This window comes from Epinephelus moara, chromosome 16 (assembly GCF_006386435.1).
Source record: "Epinephelus moara isolate mb chromosome 16, YSFRI_EMoa_1.0, whole genome shotgun sequence".
NCBI classification, from domain to species: domain Eukaryota; kingdom Metazoa; phylum Chordata; class Actinopteri; order Perciformes; family Serranidae; genus Epinephelus; species Epinephelus moara.
In genome coordinates this window covers 17559450-17585960 of record NC_065521.1, presented here as the reverse complement: position 1 = coordinate 17585960, position 26511 = coordinate 17559450, and the positions used below count along the sequence as shown (strand labels likewise).

The following is a 26511-nucleotide window of genomic DNA, read 5'->3' as shown; positions in this document are numbered from 1 at the left end:
ATAAAATTTGGTAGCACCCAACTTCCGGTTTGGAGACCTCAGAATTGCATCTCCGCTTTTTGCAGATGATGTGATTCTGTTGTCTCCATTACACCGTGACCTCCAGCATGCACTGGGGCGTTTTGCAGCCGACTGTAAGCAGTTGGGATGAGAGTCAGCACCTCCAAGTCTGAGGCCACGGTTCTCTGTCAGAAGCTGGTGGATTGCCCTCTCCGGGTTGGGAGAAAGTTACTGCCTCAAGCGAGGGAGTTCAAGTATCTTGGGGTCTTCTTCACGAGTGAGGGTAGAATGGAGTGTGAGATGGATCGGCGGGTCGGTGCGGCTTCTGCAGTGATGCGGGTGCTGCGCCGGTCCGTCGTGGTGAGGAGGGAGCTGAGCCGGAAAGCAAAGCTTTTGATTTACTGGTCCATCTACATCCCAATCCTCACCTATTGTCATGAACTCTGGGTAGTGACCGAAAGAATGAGATCGCAGATACAAGCGGTGGAAATGAGTTTCCTCCGTGGGGTGGCTGGGCTCAGCCTTAGAGATAGGGTGAGGAGCTTGGACATCCAGAGGGAGCTCGGAGTAGAGCTGCTGCTCCTTTGCGTTGAAAGGGGTCAGTTGAGGTGGTTTGGGCATCTCACTAGGATGCCTCCTGGGCACCTCCCGCTGGAGGTGTCCTGGGCACGTCCCACTGGTAGGAGGCCCTGGGGCAGACCCAGAACACGCTGGAGGGGTGCTTTGCTCGGCCTGCTGCCCCCACGACCCGGCCCCGGATAAGCAGATATAAATGGATGGATTTTCCAGGTGCTACAGATGTCAAGTGAGATGTTTTTTAGATATTTTTTCTGAGTGTCAGATCTGAACAATAAAATACAGGATTATTAAAAAATGTTGTAATGATATACACTTCCGACAAATTTAATGTCCATCTAATAATTACATACTCCAAATATAATTTCAAGCATGTATGTGTTGTGTGTTGATCTGGTTGGCAAGATTCTGCATGCAAGTGCCCTTACAGAGATCAATGAAGCTGTGTTGAACTGAATTCAATACTGTGTGAGAATGAATAGCCATAAGACTTTTTAGAAAAGCACCTCTAGGGGCTGGACTTGCAAATTCAGGCTACAAATGCTGTGCCATGATATGTAAAAAAAAAAAAACGTTCAAGTGTGTATTCATAAGATAAGCATACAGTAATTGCTGACAGTGTGCAGACAGAAGCAAGATGGTGAAGAAGGGTCTATCAGTAAATGGATTGTGTCATTTTGCGGGAGTGGTCTCTGGCTGACAAATGCCTTTCAAACACTGTCCTGCACATGAATAACTTTAGTATATTTCAAATTAAAGTGACCATATCCCATTTTGTCACATAGCACTGGATATAAACCAATACACAGTGATCCATGGTGGATCCTGCTCTTCATCTCTCAGAGCATCCAATTATTTATTTCGCCTGCTCCTGTTGTCCTTCTTATATCCTGCAATGGTGGCGACAGAGAGCTGCAGTAAGAGATCCAGTCCCTCTCTCTCTCCTCCAGGGCTAAATCCCGTTATCTGGGCGGAGAGACAGGGAGAGAGAGACCTGACCATATCCACCACACTGCCTCTCTGTTCTCACCCACAACTCCTCTGTGCAGGAACCGGCTAGTTAATGTCATCCAGACAGACATCCTGAGGAGAGGAGAGGATCTAACAGAACAAAGCGGGATATTTTACAGTTTTACTACACACACAGTGGAAAACGGGATTATATGTTGCGTTTCTGCAGTTTTTGGACTCCGCTTCCTGCTTCCTCGCCTTGTTGCGCTACAGGAGCTCTCATTGTGACTGGAGCGAGGATCCCCTCCTTTTGTGTGGCTCTGCAGTTGTTTATTCACACTCCAACTTCTGCCTCCTGTTTCCCCTAAGTGGAGGTTTTGTTTCAGTTTTTCCTTGTTTCGGCCTAAACGGAATGAATGACAAAAACAAAGGAGGTTGATGTCCATAACTCTCCGACTCACCTCGCCTTCGCCTCGCCCAAGGAACGGAGACTCCATCTCCGGCAGAAGATGGAAAGCGGAGGCGGGACGGAGGTCTCGGACAGCGGGCAGACGCAGCACGCGGTGCCCGCGCAGCAGCAGCAGAACCCCCGGCCTGAAGCTGCGGAGCTCCAGGCCATGGTGTCCGCTCAGCCTCCGGGCGAGAAGAAGAAGATAAACCGGGCTCCGTCCCCGGCCAGACCGAAGGATGTACCCGGGTGGTCGCTTACTAAGATTCGCGGAGGGATTGGGACACCGACCCTGAGCGTCAAGCCGGGAGCTATCCACCTGGGTAGCCGCATTTCCAGGCGCAGCCCCGTGGGGAGTCTCGCTGGAAAGGACGGTAAGGTGGACAAGAGCGGTGGAGGCAAACCGGCGGGTAAATCCTTCTCCTCCGCCGCCTTGTCTAAAACGGCCAAGACGGCCAAGAGCACCGGAGGGCGGAGGAAGGTGTCGGACGCCAGCATAGGCTCCGACGATTTATCTAAGGACTCCGGCTGCACCACCGGGAAGCTCTCCCCGACCGACAGCAGCTCCGAGCTATCGGACTGCGCCTCTGAGGAAAACAAGCTCTCCGCGGACGCTGTTAGCAGCGACGCCGAGTCGAGGAGCAGCCGGGGCGGGGGGCTGGACGGAGACAAGCCGCTCAGGGATGGCGTGTTGGCGGACAGAGCTAGCCAACAAGCCGCCGCCAAGACCACCTGCTCCTCCGCGGATAGGGACGACAAGGACCGGCTCTCCCTGGGTGTGGAGACCGGGGAGGGGAGCATATCCCCCGGCGACGAGCGCTCGGTCACCTCTTTTGACAGCAGGGTGCCTGCCAGCACATCCCTGGCTTTCTCAGACCTCACAGAGGAGTTCATGGACGGCATGCATGAGGAGTTTGTCCGGGAAATAGAAGAGCTGAGATCTGAGAATGATTACCTCAAAGTAAGTCCAATATAATAAATGTGTGCATTTAAATTTCCTGCAAGTTGCAGTTCCCAAGTTTGAATAATTTTGCCCCAAGGCCTGATTCTGCAACAAGAATCCTGTGGGAAGGTTTTCAATGAAACAGCATAAACAAAACACAGGCCCATATTATGCTACACATTTTCCAAGTTTCTTTACCATTAATTGTCAGTTGACCAAGATACAAAAGCAGAGATTCACTGTTTTATTTCAAAGTCTGTCGGGTTTATTTACCAGTTCATTCTGACTTGTTTCCCAGTGTGGAGAGAGGTGCCTTTGGATGCCATCCAAGGCTACTCACTACAAGGATGATGATGTTATGAATAGTGTCTGCACCCTCACCAGCACATGAAAACATGCAACCTTGTAGCCTCAGAATGTTTCATATGTAACATCTGCACATGCAATGTGGAGGAAGTGAGAAATACTGCAAAGAGCAAAATATAGTGGATGTAGTATTTTGGGCAGATGGTGGCATTTCAACATAATTTGCCAGTCAGTGTTGTCAGTTGCGTTTCCCTCAGCTCATGATGGAGGTGAGGATGTAGTTTTACTCAACAGCCTGAGGGGCTGTCAGTCTCTGAAACCAGCAATGAAATCTGCCTCACTCTGCCTTGCGTCTAATTTGCGGAGGCATTACAGATTAGCATAATGGGGAGTGAGTATCTTGTGAATGTCAAAATGCTGTTTCTGAGTCTTTTCCATCCTGACAAGAGCCAATACTTAGGGAAACGTGGATTCTGAGCTCCATATTCTTGTATATTTGTGTTTTGACAGCCCCTTTCCTACATGAAATGTACAAAAAAAATCTATTTTTCAGTCCCCATATTCAATTTTTCGGGATGCAGCACTCAAAACAACAACCAGTCCATCACTGCATCATCACAAGGACTCACAGTGGGGTCGCATGTCATCAGATTGTGATACTAAAGACATCTCTCAGCTCCCACATGCAGTGTAAATGTAATATATGTGCATCCACCGGTCAAGCAAATCCATCCCGCCTTGAGATTGATTGATAACAGGGAGGATCAATTATATTAGCATGTCCCTAAGCACTAACTGGCAGTTACCAGACAAGCCAATAATTGTCAGAGATTGATTGTGCAGGGTGATTGATCAACAGCACAGACTAAACAGGGGGAACACCTCGCCTTTTCTCAGGGTTCTCAGGGTTCTCAAGTTTTTCTATTGATCACAGTGGTGACACTGACACATTTACTTTTTTTGTGGCACACACAATTCCACTACTCTAACAATACAATGAATAATCTTGATTATCATGATATAATCTACTTCATTATTACTTGTAGTTATGCTCACTAGCAGAATACTATGATTATTGCTTTATGTAGCCCCAATTAGTGTTGAATAGTTAATAAAACCATTTGTCAATCAAAGAAATTCAAACATTTGCTGTTTCCAGCTTCTCAGTCATGAAGATTTGTTGCCTTTCTTTCTTTTGCATCAGTGCAAATCGAATAGTTTAGGTTTTGGAGTGTTGGTGGTGAAAAGTTGAGCAATTTGAATATGTTTTTCACAATTTTCTGATGTGTTCTACTTGTTGCCTTAACTCTGATTACATGTGCTGTCTGTCTAAAATCATGATTTATTGAAGTCTCCTTAGATGTTAAAAGCATTCAAAGGCCTGCTTTCTCTCTCTTACACAGTATACATATAGTGTGTAGATATATATATATATATATATATTCAATGGATGATTCTCATGGATGATTCTCACAGGTGCACATTTGCAGTTGTGTGTATGTGTGCGTGTTTCTGTGAGTGTCTGTGACAGTCCATCGCTGCTGCCTGAATATATAGGACAGTATGCAACAGAGCTACCTTATTGGACCACCCCAAAGCCTTTGGGAGGCCCAGCAGTAAAGTGAGTGTGGTTGTGTCTGTTGTTGCAGCTGTGATGAACACCTGGTTAGTAATCAGAAGATGAAAACAACATGCTGCTGTGAGGTGTCAGGCGTCCCCTCAGTCTCTCACTCTGTGCCTGATTTATTTGTAGATTCAGCTTCTAATCCACACTCTCCAGCTCATTCTCTCTATTCCTACAAGAATGTTCATCCATTTTTTTCTGTCAGTGCTTAATGTCCGTCTATCCTCATCTTCACTTTGTGCATATCAGTATGCTGAGTGTTTGTTGGTGCAGTTACTGTTTCCCATTTGGTCGGTAATTAGCAGATCAAGACAACTACAGCAGCTGTTGGAATCTCTGTAATTATGAGTTAATATTTCAGTGTGTACGTTGTTTATGTGTTGAAGCTATGAGCGAACATGTGGTTAACAATCAGATCCTCCAGCTTCCATACCTGCAGGCTCTAACCACCTCCTCATGTACTTCCTACTTTCAGACAGACAGAACATACTTATTGTTATGTGACATGCAAACAGCAGTTTGATTGATTTATTGTCATTCCTCCACACGCAATGTAGCATCTCTCACTCAGCAGGAACCACAACAATTAATTCAATCGTCAGTTCCACATGCTGCGATTAGACATAGTTAACACCATGTAGGTGTTAAGTGTTGGCCTCATGTTACAGCAGAAGCTGATGGAGTCACAAAGATGCTCCTTACTGAGCTTAATTTTTAAGGAATGTCTTTCCTGTGACTACAATTATGGGCAGTAGTTGAGTGTCTGTGCAGGCTGAGCTTGTATAGATGACTGTTTTAGCCTGCTACCTCTCAATATTCACAACATTTTTATATTGCAAAGAATTGCCTTGGTAGTACAGTTAACAGTTCAACAGTCCAATATGCTCTTATCAATTTGGACATGTCACATGGAATCAGGCAGACGGCAGACTGCAAACTGGATATCATTGTAGTGGACGAGAGTAGGTAGGGTAATGTTACGTTGGCACAGAATACTGACGTGAGGAAACAGTAGATGCCACTGCCGTCCAAAGTAAAAAAAAAAAAAAAAAATTATTAACTTTTTGGCATTCTCCACAACAGAATTTACAACCAGATGTTAAATAGCTCCCTACTGAACATTACTGGAATAATATAAAATAACAGACACAAAATCATTTTATTTAATGTATTTCATTACATTCTTTGTAAACAATTTGTCATCACCATAGCAACATATCATCATGGATGTTATGTTTTGCTGTCCTGCCATTCTGTCGAACTATTTGTTTGTTTTTCCCGTGCCATCCCGAAGGTATTGTCCATCTGCTGTCTACCGTCTGCCGGATTTCTCGTGAACGCAGCATTATGTGACATTAAATGCTTGTAATGCTGGCTTCAGTTTATTTTCCTCTATTTCATTGAGGCAGTTTTAAGTCTTATAAATAGTTCCTGTTTTAACTATACACATTTGATATGAGCCTAAATACTTAAACTGAATTAAAGGCTGTTTGGTAACAAGACAAGGTTTTTAAAGATGCGTTACATGTGACAGACAGACACATGATGGCAGCTTTTATGTTTCATGTGTCATGCTTCTTTATTAACACAGTATCCATCCAGATCCCCTGTGTGTGTGTGTGTGTGTATTTGCTTTCATGCCAAAAGTTAGCTCAGAAGATCGATCTACAGCCAGCAGCTGGCTAGCTTAGCTTAGCACACATTTGGAAACATGGTAACAGCTAGCCTGGCTCTGTACAAAGGTATCAAAACATCACCACCAACATATTTTACCTCGTCCTGCAGCACACAGTGAGGTCTGTTATCACAGCAGATGTGCGTGAGCTCTGATGTCTAGTCTGGCTCACTGAAATCTGACATCTGATTGGCTGATTCCATCTCCTGACTGGCTGGTTGCTCTCATGACAGAACCCATCTTCCCTGTTCTTCTTTAGTTAGCTGTGTAAAGCAGGTCAGTGGACCACCTCTCTCCCGCTCAGTCTCTCGCCACATTAACTTGTGATTCCCTCGTTTCGTGTCCTCACATTCTCACCCTCTGCTGTCGTGTTTTATCTCCCTCCCCGTCTACATTTCTTTCATGCTCTGTTTTTCCCATCCCTGTCTTTTTCTTATCTCGTCCCCTTTCCTTTTCTCTGTCCTTTGCTTCCATTTTCTCCTCTGTCCTTTTCTTGCTTCCTCTTTCCTTCTCTTCTGCTATTTTTGTGTCTTTGTTTTTGTCTTTTCCTCTCTTTCCCTTCTTTCTTTCTTCTCTCCTCCTCTTTCCTTTTCATTCTCCTCTTTCCTTTATTTTCATGTCCTTCCTTCCCTTTTCTTTTCTAATCTGTCTTTGTCTCTTTCTTTTTCCTTTTCTTCTTTCTTCTGACCTCTTTTTCCTTTCTTACCTTTTTTTCCTGTTTCTTTTCTTTATTTCTCTCCCATACTTTTCCTTTTATTTCTTTTATACCATCTCTGTCTCCATACACACACACACACACACACACACACACACACACACACACACACACACACACTGTCTCCTGCATGCTAAACCACACAAGTTATGCCACCTTAACATGTTTGCTATCTACACTCAAATTGTTTATACTGTAGGTAGTAGCAGCTAAAACACACCCTACCCTTTTTTCTTGATGCCCCCCCCCAGCACACACACACACATCCCGAGAGTTACGCATTGTTGCTACAGTTGGAGCTGTGCAGAGGCTGACCCACATGCTCTACTGTACACTTTGACAGCACTACTACTACTACTACAACCACTTGTACTCCTTTAGTTATTTTGCTTACACATCACACTCGCGCAGTTTTTTGCCTACGCACACACACACACACTGGAGACACGCCGTTGCGTAACACCCTGCCTGTCGTCCCACAATGCCCAGCGACCCACACATCTTCTGATGGGGTGTGGTTCATTTCGGTGCAGACACGCACGCTAATACAAGAGCTGCACCTTTAAATGCGATTCAGAGGGATGATGCAATTCATGCTGTCAGGCTGAAATGAATAATTCATCTGTAATATGTTCCTAAGAAAGATAGATAACAACACTGGTGTGTAGTGACGTAATTTCAGTGGTATTCGATACTTTTTGAAAACTTTTGCGTAGATATTTTTACTGCATGTTTTTAGAGTGCAGGAATTTCCTTTTCTTTGCTCTCATCTTCCCTCTCAGGGACTGTTAAGAGTCTCCTCTAAGGTAATCTGATAACCTGACCCTGACCTTTGACCTCCTGGAAGGGAGACAAGAGAGAGGAGAATCAATACAGTATCATATTATATTAATTAGCGCACTGTTCTGCTACTTACATGTCCATGTAGATCTACGTTTCTGATGACCCCTTTTATCTGAGAACATTACTCAGCAGTTCATTTTAACACTAATTGTTGTAATGGCTGTGCTGGTAATGAGGATGATGGAGATGAAGATGTGGTAATACAGCGAGCAGTGATTGATGGGGCGGATTGCGAACAAGGTTATTGGATGATGATTTTTTGATGGTGATGATTGTCTAAGCATTTATGACAAAGATGCTAAAAGCTCTTATGGCTCCTATTAAACTTTAAAGGATTCCCTTTATGGCTCGCATATGTGCACATAATGCTGTCAGCAGTGGGAGTTGAAGTCAGTTGGAAATCTCTACAATACATAACAACTCTTTCCCTGCAGGTTGATATCGAAGGAGTGATGTTAATGGGACAGATGCATTTATTCACTCTCTCTTCTTCACTGTTTGCAGGATGAGATGGAGGAGTTGAGGTCTGAGATGCTGGAGATGAGGGACATGTACATGGAGGATGACGTCTACCAGCTGCAGGATCTACGGCAACAGCTGGAGCAGGTACAACTGTGGGCGGACAGACAGACTAAATGGACGCACACTCATTGAATTTGTGCTGTCATTTTTTATGATATCCTAATGTGGAACTTTAAATGTATGAAACAGGCAGACACTGCAAATTGTTTTGAAACAGGCAAGTAAGATAGTGGCCAATCAATCATCTGAATGTCCTCTTTGAGCAAGAGGTGTTACACAAGGCCAGGTGCATGCTCTCATTTGTATTTTAATAGCTGCTGCAAGGCGAAATTTCCTTGAAGGTACAGAGTGACAAAGAGGACTAACACAGATGACACCTAACATCAACCACTCACACTGCTTCCGTTTTTTTAGGCAAATAAGACCTGCCGTATCCTGCAGTACCGGTTGAGGAAAGCAGAGCGACGCTCTCTCCGCGTGGCCCAAACAGGGCAGGTGGATGGGGAACTGATACGAACGCTGGAGCAAGACGTCAAAGTAAGTCTTGGTGTTTTTGAGAGTAAGGGTGACTGAAATGGCTGAGCTCTGTGTGAAATAAGCAGAGGTTCTGAAATTGTGTCACATCTTGAAATTAGCAATAGATACAGTACACTATATGAGGAGTGTGGCTGTAAGCTAACTTTAATTTCAGCTTTTAGTAACAATCCTTCAGAAATCAAAACTTAGTTTGTATGGAAATGTTTAATTAAAGATGCATCCTCCTAATCTTTATGAGGCCACTCTCAACCAGACATCTTTATTCTTCAGTCTAATATTATGCAGATAAAGATCCACTTGTGTAAAAACTTTCTTTTCCATTTAATAGATCATATCTTGCTAATTTTACATCAAAGCTAAGGGTGGGGTGCCAAATTGATTCTTATATCTATTGTGATTATCTCTTGGAAGATTATGTCTCGAAGCAGAAATGTCAATAATCGCACATTTAAAACACAATTCTTGACATTATGATCACCCGTAACGATTTATTTTATTTAATTTTTTTTTAAATCTGAGCTGTATGTTTCTTAGTGTTGGTAAAACTAGGGTTCCCATGGGTCCTTCAAATCCTTGAAAGTTTGTGAATTTGAGGGGGGAAAATGAAATGAAGGCCTTGAAAGTCTTTGAAAATAGGCATAAATAGACATGGATCATTGAAAGTGCTTGAATGTATATGCTTTGTGCAAAAATAGCAATTAATGGTCTTTTAATTTTTTTGAAATGTAACATTAGTAAATGGTCTACGTTCTGCTGACTGCATGCGTCTCCAGCATTTGCGTTATTGTTCACCTCGAGAAAGTGCAACAGTCTCTTGCGTGCATGAGTGATTGCAGTGAAAGCTGCATTGGGTCCTTGAATTTGAGGGAATTGGATGTGAAATGTCCTTGAAAAGACCTTGAATTTGATGTTTAAGAAGGTGTGGGAACCCTGTTAAACCTAACAGACTTGAACCTGTGCTTCACTGCATCGTGATTATGTTTCTTACGGCTAAACCAATTGGATAGTGAAATGAAACAGATGTAAACATGTATGTCGTGTTTACATTCCAAGCTAGGCTAAATCTTGAGTTTTAGTGAAGATGGCTGAGTGTGACCAGGACAAGAGTGACACTATATTCAAGTAAATTCATCTGTTTATTGTGATAATATATCAATACATATATGCTAAGTTTTAAAAGTATCAAGTAGTCACACAGAGTGAAATTTTTTTTTTGATGCATCAAGATACACCGATAATCATTATAACTGCAGTTGTTATCAACCTGAATCAAGGAGACATCTAGAGATTCTCACCCCGAACCAAAGTTAGTGGAAATGATCTGAATAGGAACATCAGTGTAATGTATTGGTGGTGACATGACCAGACTTAAGTGAGAAACAGCAGAGAAAAAAAAAACTTATCACTTTTACCCAGTATGGCTGATTGTTGTCACACACATGCTGTCTGTGTTTTGTTTTGGATGGTGTTTATGTATTTCGAGACAGTTCTCATGACCCTCTTCCTGCGCAATGTTGAAGTCACAAGAGTGTGGTGAGGTCAGGGTTCCTCTAATATGTTTCAGGAAATCCCCTGTTTAAAATATATATGGCCTAAACATCCCACTGGCTTAGAAACACTGAACGCCACATTAGGACTCTCTACTGACCTCACATGCGTACGTTAACAGGCATACCTTGATTGGTCATTCCAAGAAACAGAAAAGACCAGCATCACACACACATACATACATACATATAGACAACTTTCTTTTACAAGCGTTCATCGCAGTACACATACACACCAGTCATCCCAATCACGTCAGGAATCCCTGGTGAAGGCCAGTTTATACACAAACACTCTGAGTGCAGGGTAAAGCTTCAGTGTGTGTGTGTTTTTTGTCATGCTGACCCTGGACTATGGATACACTCTGTCAAATTCACAGCGTTCCGCCAACATTTTCCATGTGATAGAGGATACAATGAGGCCTTTATACCCTCTGAGAGAGAAAGCGAGTGTCTGAGAGTGAGACTGTGATGTCACTTTCCAAGGGCTTTCCGCCGGCTGCTGCTGTCTGTCTCTCTGCTGCTGTCTCACCATCTGGTTGTTTTGGAAGAGGGAGGGAAGGAAGGAAGGAGGGAGGGAAAAGGATGAGCGTACATCCTGTCTGTCTGAGGGGGAAAAAAAAGGGGGATTGGTCACTTTTTGAAAATTCAAATTAACCAATCAGAGAGGAAGGATGAGGCGGGGAGGAAAACAAAAATCAAAGACAGAAATGAAACAAAAATAGAGGAGGGGAAAACAAGGTATTCAAGACGGATTAGTTGATTTGAATGGAGGTCTGACTTGAATTTAAATCTTCAGTAGCCAATGGTAGTGTTGGGTTAAGCAGTGGGAGAGGTCAGAAATGATGGAGAGAATAGAAAAACAAAGCTTGAGAAAAAAAAAGAGTGAGTCTGCATCTGTTAGCTGCATTAGCAAAGAGGAGCAGAAACACAGGATACTGAAAAAATATACACTGCAGGGAGACAAACCTGACCTCTCTCACAACACATGGCTGATTGTGTCGTCTTGCTGCCACAGCCAAAGAGTCAGACGGCTGGTCAAGTTACACCATGATGTGTGTGTGTGTGTCTGTGTCTGTGTGTGTGTAACTGTGCATTAATCCCAAGCTAAGCTTCTCTTTTGACGTCCTCTCACAGTCACTCCTCTGTTTATTCTGGTGGCTTTATCAATAGCCTTATAAAAACAGACACTCACTCCTGCCTCTGTGACTCAACACTGAATCAGCTCTACTGGGAAAAAAACCTAACCAGTAGCTAATAAAAGACAATAAACAGTTCTGCTTGTGCTGAAGTATAACACAAGTCTGAATACTAAAAGTAGCAGCTGCAAAAGCTGTGGATTCCTGGTTTGGGGAAACCTTCCAGCTAAGCTAATGGAGTGCTGCAGGGATGACATGACAAGTTAGCGTCACCCTGGTTCCAAAAATGCAATGTGATTTTTCAATTGGAATTTGGATTACTGCAGAAAATGTGCTCTGAGGCAAACAAAAGTTTATATTACTTTAGCAAGATAATCTTAACAAATGAACACCACTTTTATTATTATTATTATTGAAGCCTAAATGTAATTGCTAGAAGTAAAAAGCTAATGTTTACTGTAAACGAACTACACTAAGGTCGCATGATCTAACACCACCACCATAACAAGACTGTAAAGCCGTGTTCGGCGCAGCTCATTGTAGTGATGATCTGTAGTCTCGTTTAGCCACTTGTTAGCAATTGCCTTTTTTAAAATACATTGAAACTTCAAAGTTCATGTTGTATTTTATTTATTATTTTGCCGTATTTTATATGTGTTTATGTTAAGAACAAAACGTGAAAGTCTCTTAAGCTCATGTTGACCACAGACCTTATTTTAGGCATCTAATCAAAAACCCACTCAAAAAACCCATTGACTTTGAGACGAGGGAACCAGGAGTGCTAAAATGCTAACTCATTTCTGGGTTTTAGGACTCTTTCCTGCTGCACTCTACAAGTGATTTTAAAAAAGGTATCAAAATCCTCCATCTGTCTCCAACATTTTATTTGTTGCGATGCAAAATGCTACACACTCAACACAGCACCCCATAGCACATTATATTTACTTTTGGCCACAGTATCACCAGACACCATCATCAGCTAACAGCATACTAGCTAACAACATATAAAGCTAATTAGCATGTTGCTATCACTAGCAGCATGCTGCTCAACCAGCCAAACAATCAACCTCAGCTACTTCACCGTAGTAAGCAACAAAGCATGCACTTCCATTCACCACACTACGTTGAGCTAACTTACACGCTAACAGCACTTAACTGCTTCTGCTTTATTTCGTAGCACAGATTGAAAAGAGAATGCAATTTAGCTGTCACCTATATTTATAAGATGGCCCTCCTTAAGATGTACCATTTTTCCACAACAACAAGTATGTTCAGGTTTTTTAAACGGCGGGAAACTGGTTAAAAATAGGCAATATACTGCTTTCTCATTGCCAGTAGACCAGAGCTGGCTCTGTAGCAGATGAATATGCTTTTCTGTTTCTCAGGACGGAAAATAGGTTAGCAAAAAAAGCAGCATAAAGGCCAGTGAAAATGTTGTAGTGGTTATTTCTTTTTTTTAATCTCTTACTCAGTTAATTTCTCTCTCAAACTCGGTGCAGACTAAATTTTGAACTATGTTTAATAGCTGCTTGGATGGAGACGAATGGTATTTTGTGGTGGTCCGTCATTGCATTGTGTTGGCAAAAGGCCTAAAATTAATGTGTTTACCCGGAAGTCGTATTTCTATTACTGCCGACTGGAGCGGATTGGAGCTGAAGCCAGTAAATAACCGTGCAGAGTCATTTATCCCAGGAGCAAATACCAATTGTAACCTGTCCCATGAAACACAGAGACCAAATGTGAGTGGGTTTTTTGTCCAGTGGGAAAGGGGCTATAGTTAGGCTAGTGGTGTCCCACCTGGGGATTGGGGCCCCACGAGACCTCTCAAGATTAATCTAAATTGAAAAACCACCCTTTGGATTACCTGCTTAAAGATTTTGGACTTACGCAAACTGTATGTGGTTGCAGGTGCACATTTCTCAAACCAAAACTGACTAAAGCCCTTTAGGTGTCATTACAGGAAATGGTTACAGAATTGGATGCAATGTAATCTTTACAGGTTTTACCATTATGTATATATTTACTAAAAATACTCTAAGTGATTTAAACTGATTATCACTTGAATTGCTGCAAGGAGATGTTAGTTGCCAGTCCTTTCAATACATAAGCCCCTCTTGGACTGATTACAAATCAGACAATGCTTCATATAATAGAAAGTGGGTAGAAAAATATCAGGACAACATGCAAATAAGTTGGTGATTACACTGATTACTGAGAGGCCCTCTCAGTGAGATTGTCAGAGATTGTTCCTCACTGTTGGAAAGTAAAGTGCCCAGTGAGTGTTGCACTTCATGGTCCAGCTTGACCTTTAACTTGCTAAGCTGCTTTACAAAAGAAATTGGCTTAACTACTGTTGATGCTTTAAGGCCCTAATGTGATGACTCACTCACATGCGAATCCACACAGACTTAAACTTGTGCACTGTAACACACACATGAACTCGCTCACTCTGTCTTTTCGCTCACTCAAACTTAGTGAACTGTTGTTCCCTGTCTGTCTTTTGGGTCACGTGACCTCTAGTGCGCCCCGAGGGAGAAAACGGGGGCTGGTGTGAGTGATGAAGGCAGATGGAGAAAAGATAGAAAGAACTGAGGGAGAAACAGAGAGATTGTGTGTTTGTGTAAATGTGTTTGTCACATGAACATCTCTTAATGTACGTCACATGCTCCTTTTTTGTGTTGTTTAGAAATCTTGCATTTGTTGCCTCACATGTGACTTGTCAGTGTGTGTCTGTGCGCGGTACAGCCGTCAGACTCTCCATGAGAGTATCTGACATCATTTCCTGTCCCACTCACACACTTTTCTCATTCCCACAGGCTGCAGACATCTGGACACACACACACACACACACACACACACAGAGGAAATAGTTGTTAGGATTCTCATGATGTCAACACAGCAGTTGTGTCTCCAGAGAGAATCAGTTGTGACTTGAAGGGCCGACTATTAACTGTCCGACACTTATGACGCTTAACCTAATCTTTCAAGTGAGAAAACATGTGTATTTGTAGATTGAGTGAACAGTTCCTTTAAAAGCATGTGTGACATTTTAGAGAACATGCTTTTTTTTTCTGTCTCACCAGGTGTTAGATGGTAAAATATCAGTTTCAGCTCTGTTCCTTCAGTATAGAGAGCGGCCCAGGATGTGTGTAGCATAGCTAGTTGCTGCTTGCCCATATAAGGAGAGACCTCAGACCACTACAGCAGTGACTGTAAACCAGGACAGCTTTATGGTGCCATGTATAATAATTTAGCTACACATGTCACCAGTGTACAGTCTGTGCCATTGGTAATGTAAACATACCACCCACCCTTCATGAGCATATCATCTCTACACTATACAGTATATGCATCATCTGCTGCTACTGCAGAGTGTAGTGTGTGTGTGTCTCCTGTAGATGCTATTATTGACTTTATCATACACTTAAGAGCCACCCTGCCTCTCTCACAGACACATTTAGCATACATTGCTATAGTTGTGAGGACCCTAATTGAGACAATACATTCACTGGCACCCTAACCTTTACAACTACATGTTTAAATCGGGCTGTTAACTTTCAAGAAGGCATTTTGAAGAAGTGAGGCTCAGACCTCACTATCCAAAAATGTCCTCAATTTCAAGGTCTTTAAGTCAGCCGGTCCTCACAAAGATAGAAGGACAGGCGCTCACACACACAGTCATTAGATTAGAGCTGGGAAGCAGCAGTATCCGGTACATTTATCTGAACAGGGCCAGCTCCCAGCTTCATTTCCATATGGTATGGTGTGTGTGTGTGTGTGTGCGCGCGCATTTGTGTGTATGCGTGTGTGTGTGTGTGTGTGAGAGAGAGAGGGGGAGAGCTAAAATAGGATTCATTTTAGTTCTGAACTGTATCCAGTAAAGTGTTCCTCTTGCATATCTCTCTGTATTTCTTCCTCTGTCTNAATAGGATTCATTTTAGTTCTGAACTGTATCCAGTAAAGTGTTCCTCTTGCATATCTCTCTGTATTTCTTCCTACACACACACACACACACACACACACACACACACACTCATATGTCCCAACCTTATGTGTCATACACACACTGTAGGAAGTACAGTTTCCATGCGAGTATCAGTCATTACATCCCTGTTCCCAGTAGGAACTGTGGTTTCCACTACAGAAAAATATATTCATCGTCATACTTGCGTTTGGCCATGTCATCGAGCTAGTTTGCTGTCTCTGTCAAGTGGCTGTCCATTATTCACTCACTTTACAGCAGCAAAACGGCACTTCAAAACAAAAGCTTTGTGCCAGAAATTCACTGTACTTCAAAATAAAGTGTGTTTTTTACAAACTTAACAAGTTAATTGCGGTTGATTCAGAATGGACCTATGACCCACTTTTGGACCACGACCCACCAGTTGGGAACCACTGGCTCTACTATACAGCTTTTCAATGCATATAATAGGGATGTCAAACATACGGACCTGGGGCCAGAGCTGGCACATGTGAAGGCTGAGAAGTTTCAGTGAGCTGATACTTAATGTACAATCCTGCCTTAGAGGCTTTTCCACTCTGGCCAGAATACAGCTCTCTGAAATAACAATAAGTACTTTCTATTGTCATATTTAAAGATATTGAACATTGTGCAAAATATTGTCAACCAGCAGCTTCAGTACAAAAGAATCTGTATCAGACTCCTGTCTTAAAACAATATCAGTGTAACCCTGCTGCTGGGGCACTGACAGAACTTGGATTGTAAATGGATTGTAAGGCAGGGGACGACTTAACCTGCTTCTTCAATAGCTTCCACTTTAGTGGAAAATTGTGGAAAAAAGTCACATGTAATGAAAGTGTGTAGTAGACTGACTGAATTTGGAAAGACATACTGTTGAATTAGCAATTTTCGTCTTTTTTTGGTAAATGGATGAACGTTTTCGAAATGAAAGAAAAGAAAGGGTTGATATTTATAGGTTATTATGCAGTGGTTTCAGTGGTGCGGCACACTTGAGATCAAATTGGGCTGTATGTGGTCCCTGGACTAAAATGATTTTGACACCCCTGGCAAAGAAGAATAAAAAATGAGTGTGTGTTAATGTAAAAAATGAAGTTTGGCTAAGCTATAATTGGAAAATTGCTGTTCAGTCATTCTCAGATTATTGCTGATTAGATGAAGGGTTGATCCACAGAAAACTGACAAGTTTGACAATCAGTATCCTGTATGTTTTAAGTCATTATCAAACAAACATGCAAAACATTAACTAATTCCAGCCTCTCAAATGTGATAATCTGCTGCTTGTCGCTGTTTTATATAATTGAATATTTGATATCTGTCGGTTTTGTACTGCAAAAACAAGCAATATTAAGTTGTCACCCGATTGCCTGGCAGTCAGATATGGACATTTTTTACTCTGACATTTTGTCGATTGATAAATTAAATGAAGAGATCACTGAGAGATAAACAGATAATGAAAATAATCATCAGCTCTATCATGTACTATTGTAAATACTACTGCCACTACTATATTAAGTACTGTATCTGCCCTAAATAGATGCCCGTATATATGTATGCATGTAAGAACGGATGGATGGGCAGAACGATGGTTGTGATATTGGAGGTGTGATCACACTTTTCCAACTGCCAAATGACGTGCCAAGGATTGTGGGAATTCATCACATTCCACCGCCCTCTGTCACTTTGCTGCGTCCCTCCCGCTCTCCCTCTTCTGCCTCTATCCAAAGATAGATGGATCACAGGCTGTACTGGAACAGCTGTCACGCCACTGGCTCTCTCTCGCTCTCGCTTTCACACATAATGGTTTTATATATAGACACCAAGCAGATTACTTGTGATGTAACCTCCTCTAAATGGGTGTTGAGAGGCCAGAATGTTGGACGAATGTCAAAAAGGTCAACAGCATCAACACCCAAACTTCATCCCCAGGGTTACCTCAGAGTTACTCACAGCCTCCTGCACAATCATGTAATTCTTTAAAGCAGGCTTGATTGAAATATGGAAACTGTTTGTCTCATTTCAGGCTGTATTTTACAGCTGACAACTTTGAATATGGAGAGCACAGACCGTAAATTTCAAGCGAGCGAGCACCTACATTAGTGATATGGAAATTTAGTTTGTACCAGCCTGTTCCAACGGATGCTGGTACGTGTTTGACACATTGTGATAAGTTATAGCGGCTGGGCTCCAGGGCTGTAAGGCTATTTCTTGTTATGAAATGATGACAGTGCTTGCACAAAAACAGCAGTGATGAACTGATGCAATACAAAGCTTTTGCTGGAAATCCACAGCGTAGATGAGAGAGGTAACAAGTAGAGAGCCAAAAATGTATTCCCAGTTGTCATTCATTATTTTATAAGCAGAATAAAGCTGTGTCATCTGTGTCGGTAACCAAGACATCTCTTTAGTTAACCAGCGCTGTCTGCCAGGCAATCAGAAACTAATGTTTCCCCGGAGTTCAGCATCTTTAGATACAGAACTGTGGAGGGTGTTACAGAAGAAGAGGGGAAAGTAACTGTGTAGATGCATGTCATTATAATTTTGAGATTTTGCACTTTGAATATTTCAATTTTCTGCAGCTTCATACTTCTGTTGGACTAAATTTTAAAGGGAAATCTCATACTTATTAATATACAGCATTTATCTTATGGCTGTATTTTGATACTTGGTGTTTTTCTAATACTTAAAGTCAAGATTAAATGAAAAATGCCTTTTTAACCCTTTTAGATCACATCCCCAGCCATATTGTGCACCTGTTTAACAATATATGCCAATAAACAAGTACATTTCTTCGTATTCTTCAGTCAAAATTCAATCTTGTTTTTTTGCTTAATATGAAGCTTATGAAAGCTTCCAACCAGAATCCATCCACCAATCAGTCTGCAACATTTAGCCACACAGAGCTGTGATTAAGTTAGCAACAGAATATTACACCAGACAGTGTTTCTCCATTTCCCCAAAATACTGTGGTTAGAGACCCACCGGCTAGAACTCATTCACTTTGAGGAAAGTGGTATCTGTGACAGCTCCAGGTTAGATCATACGAAAGACAGTGTACAGTTGACTGCTTCGGCAACTAACGTTACATGGAGCATTGCATCTCTTTCCCTGACAGACAGTGCTATCCTGTTGGCATTACACCATTGGGGCCTCACTGTTTTGACATGCCCTCTTCTTAACGATCAAATCAAATTCCCCCCAACTTTATGTCCCGTCTGCCTATCCTGTTTCACTTAGAAATATGTCAAACTAATGAGGCTAGATGCTCATAACTTTAACTTTATATACTTTTTAACTTTATTAATCCAATCAAATTCAATTTTACACTCTGTTGTCAATTACACACAGGTACGAACACACACATGCACAAACTGGACCTATACATGCACTAAGTGGAGAGATGTCAGAGTGGGCTGCCCATCACAGGCGCTCAGAGCGGTTGGGGGGTTCGATGCCTTGCTCAGGGGCACCTCGGCAGTGCCCGGGAGGTGAACTGGCACCTCTCCAGCTACCAGTCCACGCTCCACATTTATGGTCCGGACGGGGACTTGAAAAGGCGACCCTCCGGTTCCCAACCCAAGTCCCTATGGACTGAGCTACTGCCGCCCCCAATGAAATCATCAATCATGAAATGCCATATCATCTCGACTTCAGATAAAAGATAGATACTTATTTCACCACTGCAGGAAAGTTACGTTGTTAATTTGTTAGTATTGTATCGCAAAAGAGAGTGGAATTAAAACATGTCCTATGTGTAGTAGGATTGAAAGGGTATGAGGTATCACGGTATCACGGTATGTTTCATTATTGAAACTTGAAACCATTTTGTTAATGGCAGTATGTGTAAAAAGTCTCACCTTTGAAAATAACTAAAACAAAGGGGAGATTCTCCGTTCAGTTGCATTTTAAAAAAAAAAAAATCGTAGATAAGCAAACGTACTCGGTATGATAACTGTCAACTTTTACATCGGTATATCACTGCAACCCTAATGTGTAGAGAAAACAAAACGAGACAGAGCAGCAGTTTATTTTGGTTTGTCAGACAATTAAAAAGCCACTGGTGTGGCAGTGAAAGAATCACAAACACTCCTTGTCTGTCTGCGGCTCTACGAGCTGATTCTGCATTTCCCTCCTCTATGATAAACTGAGGGCTTCAGCTAAACAGCAGGCTGTCGATAATTCTACAGGGAGCCGCACCTTGTAAGCACATTTCATAGCTCATTAAAAAAAACAATATAGTCACCTCCAAGGTTGACTGTAAGACCTCAGACGCTCGTCGTCGTTCCCCAACATGAAGCCGCAGTGTGTGAATTGATCAACAACACGCAGTGCTGAGCCGATGTAGAGTGCTGAGGTAAATAAAACTGCAGATTGAAGGGGTGTTTCTGTCAGATTTAGCACCATGGTTATGTTCTTATTTTACTTGACAACATAATGACTGAACCACTGCAGGAAGCTAAAACACTCTGAGATAGACAAAAAAGCAAAGTGAAAAAGCATCCATAAATACAACTGTGGCTCCAACATGTGTTCAGCAACAAAAGCCTTATTGTTCTTGGTCAATTTGAAAACCAAACAATACCACTCAAAACGCTCTCAGCCACAAATTACATTTTAAAACAACAAAGGAAGTGGCTGCTGAGCTTGTTTTTTGAAGTGGGCAAAGTGATGTGGTAAATTAATTTCAAGCAGAGTGGCTCTGTGTTTGTTACTGTCGCCTCAGAGCAGGAAGGTCCTCATTTCAAACCCCATCTGGGCTGACTGAGGCCTGTACATGTTTCCTCCCACACCAAAGACATGAATGTTTCAGTAGGTGTGAGAAGTTCTTCTGTCAGCGCTCTGGGGCAAGACTAGGGTCATCCCCTGGTGCCTTACTGTAGCCGCCCACTGCTCCTTAACAGAAGAGCTTTAAATCTAGACGATAACCAATCCAGTCACCAGAACAAATGTTGGCACTGCACATCTCTGCAAACCCCTGGGTACATACAGATATGTAGAAACTTTCAGTCCTAAATTTTATCTTGTGACAATGCTATGGTTAGGTTCAGGCACAAAAACCATTTGGGTAGAGTTAGAAAAACATCACGTTTTGGCTTTAAATACGCAGTTTGGACACTAAAAATGCGGCAGAAAATGTCGTGAACATCTGTTAAAATGTACCTGCTTTTGTAGTTTGTTGGTTTTGAACAGCCGTCTCACCCCCATCCACCATCCCCTCCTCCTGCTGATGACAAATTCAGCCCATGTACATGCAATCTGAACTTCATCACTTTAGAAATGTTGATATGACAGCCTATGTATGAAACATACAAATGTAACACATCTGTGCGTACAAGGCCAACATTTTATCCTGGCGTCTGGGCTGGTATAATTTACATTTTGGGAATAAAGTAGCAGCAGCGTCTCACAGACTGAGAGAGCCTTTAGGCACAGAGATAAAACTGAAATGTATCTTCTTATCTGACAGACAAAATTAGCGATTAGCTGGTGAACAGTTGAGCTTAACCGCTAAAGAAATGTAACATTGCATTATATTACATCATATCGCTGATTTAAATCCCTACAATTATTCACTGAGTTTAAAAAATGAATGATCAGAATGTATTTTTCTGTGATTTTTATAATACAATATTTGATCATCTTCCTCAGGATACATACATGTGTTTGTACTTCGTTTGTCTTCTTCTGAGAACTCTCATTAACATTATGCCTTCCATAGTCCCTAATGATTACAGACATATATGTGTCTAACCCCAACCTTTACCATAACATTAGCTTAAACCTAAATATGACATTAATCCTAAAACAGCCTTTTGAGGAAGTGGGGTTCACTCAAAACATCCTCTTATTTTAGGTCAAAACTAAATTTGATCTTCATAAAGGCAAGCAAAAGTACACACACACACACACACACACACACACACACACGTGCGGGCGTGCACACACACACAGCTGCTGTGTTTCCATAACGGTCATCTCTTTAACGGCTTCCCTCCCCTGTAGATTTTATCAGAGGGGTTTTACATGCAGCCAGTAAAGTGTGTGTGTGTGTGTGTGTGTGTGTGTGTGTGTGTGTGTGCGCATGTGCGTGCACGTGTACGCAGACCAGCTGGATAACAGGAGGAACAAGACTGGTTGTTGAATGCAATCAAACCCACCCCCCCCCCCCCCCCCCCCCCCCACACACACACACACACACACACACACACACAGTGTACACCAAAGAGATCCATTTGATGACTAACTGCCACTTGTTGAATGATATTACTGTTTGCCCTGTGGCCAGTGTGTGTGTGTGTGTGTGTGTGTGTGTGACTAAAGAAACAGTCAAGAAACCCTTGCTCCCTCTGCCTCTGCTGTCCTCATTCCATCCTCTCTCTATCAAACACACACTCTCTTTAACACATACACACATGTACGCACACACTCACGCACACACATGCACTTTCTCAGCCCAGCAGCACCCTGACTGAATGCTAATTACATCCTATAGCTCTGTTGCTGGGTGAAACCACAGCTTCAATGGCGTTAAATTCCTACACGTTTCCCTTTAACGTAGAAGAACAATACAGCATTTATGAGAAGTCAATGGCTGACAAAGGAAAGATGAAGGGGAGGGGGGAGGAGGTGGAGGAGGGGAGAAAAGGACCCATAAAGCTGTGGTGGTGAAAACATCCCATTAATAAAAGCAGTTTTCTCTTTGGAATATTGATGCATCAGTGTTAATCGATAACCTTTTCTGTCTGATTGGATCCACATAAACCTCGGGGGGCTTTCAGCCAACGCACATTAACAACTCCTCTGTGTTTTAATAAACAAGCACTGATGTTGAAGTGCACTGTTAATCTGCTAGAGAGGGACACAAATGAAATGCAAAAAACATCATTTTGGTTAAAGTGGTAATCTGCGAGATCTTCATATTTCATCTCCATATTTATTACTCAGTTCTTACTGCTGTCATGTTTCCGCACCACACCTCCCAGAGCTGCCTATCAAACACTGCGGGCCGGATTTTGACAACATCTTCCTTTGATTTCCTGTTGCTGGAATTTACGTCCCATGTAATTAAGCCCCTGGGGACTATACAGCACCAGGCTGTACATTATATATGTATATAGTGACAACAGTCGAAATTACATCACCATTGTAAAGAAGTGGCTGTAAGATTGTTAAGATAATCTGTTCAGTTACATGTACTTGTCACTGTCACACCAGGGGGTTCATTAAAAACAGAACATTCATTATGAGCTCTATTTTCTTTGTATTTGTGCCATTAAAGTGTGCAGAGAGTCCGCTGACTCAGTCAATGCTTCAGATTAAAGTTATTTCTGTAAGTGGACTTCCTCAAAATTAAATAACAATATATATTGCGGTTATTTCCTTTCAGAACGACACATATGTTTTCTTATTTGACGCCACAGTCAGCAGGACAATGCCTTTCAAAGCCAATACAAACCACTTAAAAACAAAGAAAAGCCTTTTCTGATCTGACATAACCATGGTTAAAGTTTGAGTTAGGTTTAGGCACAAAAAAGACATGTTTATGGTTTGGGTTAAAATGAATACTTAGTTAAGGTTAGGGAGTGGCTGTGATCATTGGTAAAAGAAAGGAACAGGGGGTTCCCAGGTCAAAGTTGGACCTCTTGTCAGCCCATAAGACAAAAGTAACGCTCTATAATTTGTATGTAATCGTGAGCCAGAAGGCTGTAATCACGTGACCCATGCGGTACAGGCTGTCAGGAGTAAAGGAGGACGTCAGGGTACGATGTATAAAGAGCGACAAAGTCCATGTAGCAAAGTAGTCAGGGTCGTGGACAAGACAAACAAACACAGGACTTTGACCCAGGACACTGCTGTTTGTGTCGAGTGTGAAACCAAAGGTCATCGTTGAGTTATTTTAAGCTACATACTCAATGATTTTTTTTCCTAAACCCAACCAAACAGGGGCGTGACTATCATACGAAGAGTTGTACGAGGATATGTCAACCCACGCCCCCTCTTTCCTCCAGACAAGAGGCATCATTGCTTCTGATTCTAGAGGACATTTTCAGGCATTGTTCTGTCGCTACTTTTCTGTTGCAAGCTAGCTAGTTAGCTATGAAAGAAGATAACGCTGCCATCCTTTTGTGACGAGCTGTTTTAGCGTTTAGCTTCTTTTTACTATATGTTGTTAATTCAGTCACATGGATGATATCGGAATGCAACAAAAGCCCCTCAAGATCAAAACCCTTTTTTGAAAAATAAAAATAAATCCAGTTGTCAAACGCTTAGCAACAGTTTTCTTGCTACTTAAAGTTGCTAAACTGGTCATTTTTTAATGTAGTGTTGATGGATATTGTTGTCCTAGAATTCAGTATGCAATTTAAAGAGAAGGAGCTGCTCACTGTACAGCTGGAAAAAAGATGAAATATCATAGACGCTGGTGCAAAGGCTCCAGTGACAGCTCGGAAAACCTATAAGTGAATAAATAAGTCCCCTGAAAAACGTCTTGGCTGAGGACTGAAGTTTTCATATTGGAAGTTGGCAAAGGAGTGTGAAAGTTAATTACTTTTCATGTCTTGAATCATTTCTCTTACAGCACATTAATTAGTTTTATGCTAACTGTCCAAATACTGCACTCAGCATAACAGTGTTAGCATCAGGAAGGTGTGGAAAAGCTGTGATAAACTGGATTAAGGTTGAACCACTAATTACAGAGAGTAGAAAAATTAACATTTTATTGTAAATCAAATGATTGTTATCATAGTCAAATAACATAAAAAAGAGTCTTGGGAACCTGTCTCCCAATGTAAAGCATTTTACCCGCAATTTGTGTGTCATCTTTGACTCTGAGCTCTGTTTCAACATACAGATACCCAGGGTTATGCAATCGTGCTTTCTTCAAATTAGAAACATTTTGCAAACATTTTTATCTCAAGCAGACCTTGAAAAAGTCATCCATTCTTTCATCTCGTCATGTCTGATTACTGTATTCAGGGCTCAGCTAAAAGGCCACTTCATGTCTCCAGCTTGTTCAAAACTTCGTTGTAGGACTTTTAACTAACTCCGAGAGACAAGACAATATAACTTCCACCCTTGCAACGCTACACTGGCGACCTGTTAGGTATAGAATTTATTTTAAACTTTCACTAATTACTTTCAAAGCCCTACATGGCCTTGCTTCTACATACATTATAGATTTACTTACCCCCTATGAGCCTAGCTGCTGCCTGCGCCCCCTTAAAAAAGGAATCCGGGCATTTTCCATTAGAGCCCCACAGCTGTGGAACTCCTTACCTGAGGAACTTAGGTTAGCAAACTCAATGTCTTTGTTTAAAACACTCCTCAAATCATACTCTTAAGGGAAGGCTTGTTTGCGTTTGTCTAGTTTCTATCTCTCTTTTATCATGATTTTTATTACATGCTCTGTTTTATCTGGTCTTAGCCCTATGTTCAATGTTTTTTATGTATGTTACTGCTGTTTTATCTTGATGGTGTACACTATTTTATCTGTCCCATTAAGCACTTTGTAATTGTGTTTTGAAAGGTGCTACACAAATAAAGTTTATTTATATATTTATATTTAAATGAAATTGAGAATTAGATGAAAAGTGGTGAAGTGTAAAAAATAACAGAAAGGAAAAACACACAGTACAAGGGGAACTATTAAGAATTAGGTGTACAAAGAGAAGAAGTAATGCACACAAACAAAGACAGACACACATTTAAACATGAATTGGCGCATGGTGGAGCTCAGGGAGCCATTGGGTAGAGTGAGAGTGGGCAGTACAGAGGGGCATTGTGGGACTCAGCTGCACACTGGCACTGGTTCAAACACACACACACACACACACACACACACACACACACACACACAGACATACAGATATACAATCACACACACATTCACACTCTTCATACGCACACAGGCTTACGGTAAATACACACAATTACAAATTGTGTTCAGAGAGATTTTGCAGATGAACAGTTCAAGAGTGAATCATCTCACAGACACAAACAGTGAAAGACGATACACACACAGACACCCACTGATATAATTACAAACCTCGTTTTTATATCCTCAAGATATGGATCTTTCATGCGTGAAACAAATAATTGTTCTCGTCAGCAGTAAGTCAAGGGATAATCGACTAACTGAAGAGCTTTTTTTAAAAGACAGATAAGTTATGTTACTGTACCACCTGGTTTAAGTCATTTGGGCACAGAAAATACCAAGTCATATCATCACCACATTGTGCCGTGCTTTAAAATCACCTTTTTTCCCATATAATCAAATGGAAGTCGTACGACAATAGCATTAGGTTTTTCTGGGTTGTCACCACTTTGTGTATGTTCTTATGTCCTTTTTGAGGTGGGACCAAATCAAGTACAGAATACATGATGTAATGATTGTGAATAATACATGAACTAGTCCATACCCATTGAGTGCACAGTTGCCCACGTACAGATTCACATGGTGTGTGTTAGAGATACACGTCATAGGAAAAGATTAAATAGTCAACTGAACCCATTAAGAAGAGCAATGTATTCAGACAGAGTTTTTGTGAATTTGACAGTACGATTGCAGCCACAGCGATCTGTCACATTTTAGCCATTTTTCTGTTGTTATAGCGCCACCCAGTTGCCAATTAGAGTTAAATTTCTCCAGTCACCTTGAGGTGTCCTATTCTACATATCTACCAAGTTTAGTAAAAATCAATATGGCGGTT

The 26511-nt window shown here is 41.8% G+C and overlaps 1 protein-coding gene across 2 annotated transcripts in view; it reads left to right on the top strand.

Annotated features, from left to right (window-relative positions):
• Positions 1–1473: 1473 nt before the first annotated feature.
• The window catches only part of soga1 (suppressor of glucose, autophagy associated 1), a 132652-nt gene continuing 107614 nt past the window's right edge, over positions 1474–26511 (top strand). The window contains exons 1-3 of one of the 2 annotated variants that reach the window (XM_050064234.1): positions 1474–2936; positions 8586–8687; positions 9018–9140. In XM_050064234.1, the coding sequence (XP_049920191.1) occupies positions 1944–2936; positions 8586–8687; positions 9018–9140 (1218 nt within the window). In that variant the 5' untranslated portion in view covers positions 1474–1943. The remainder of the gene's footprint in view (positions 2937–8585; positions 8688–9017; positions 9141–26511) is intronic. The other variant, XM_050064232.1, reaches the window with a different exon arrangement.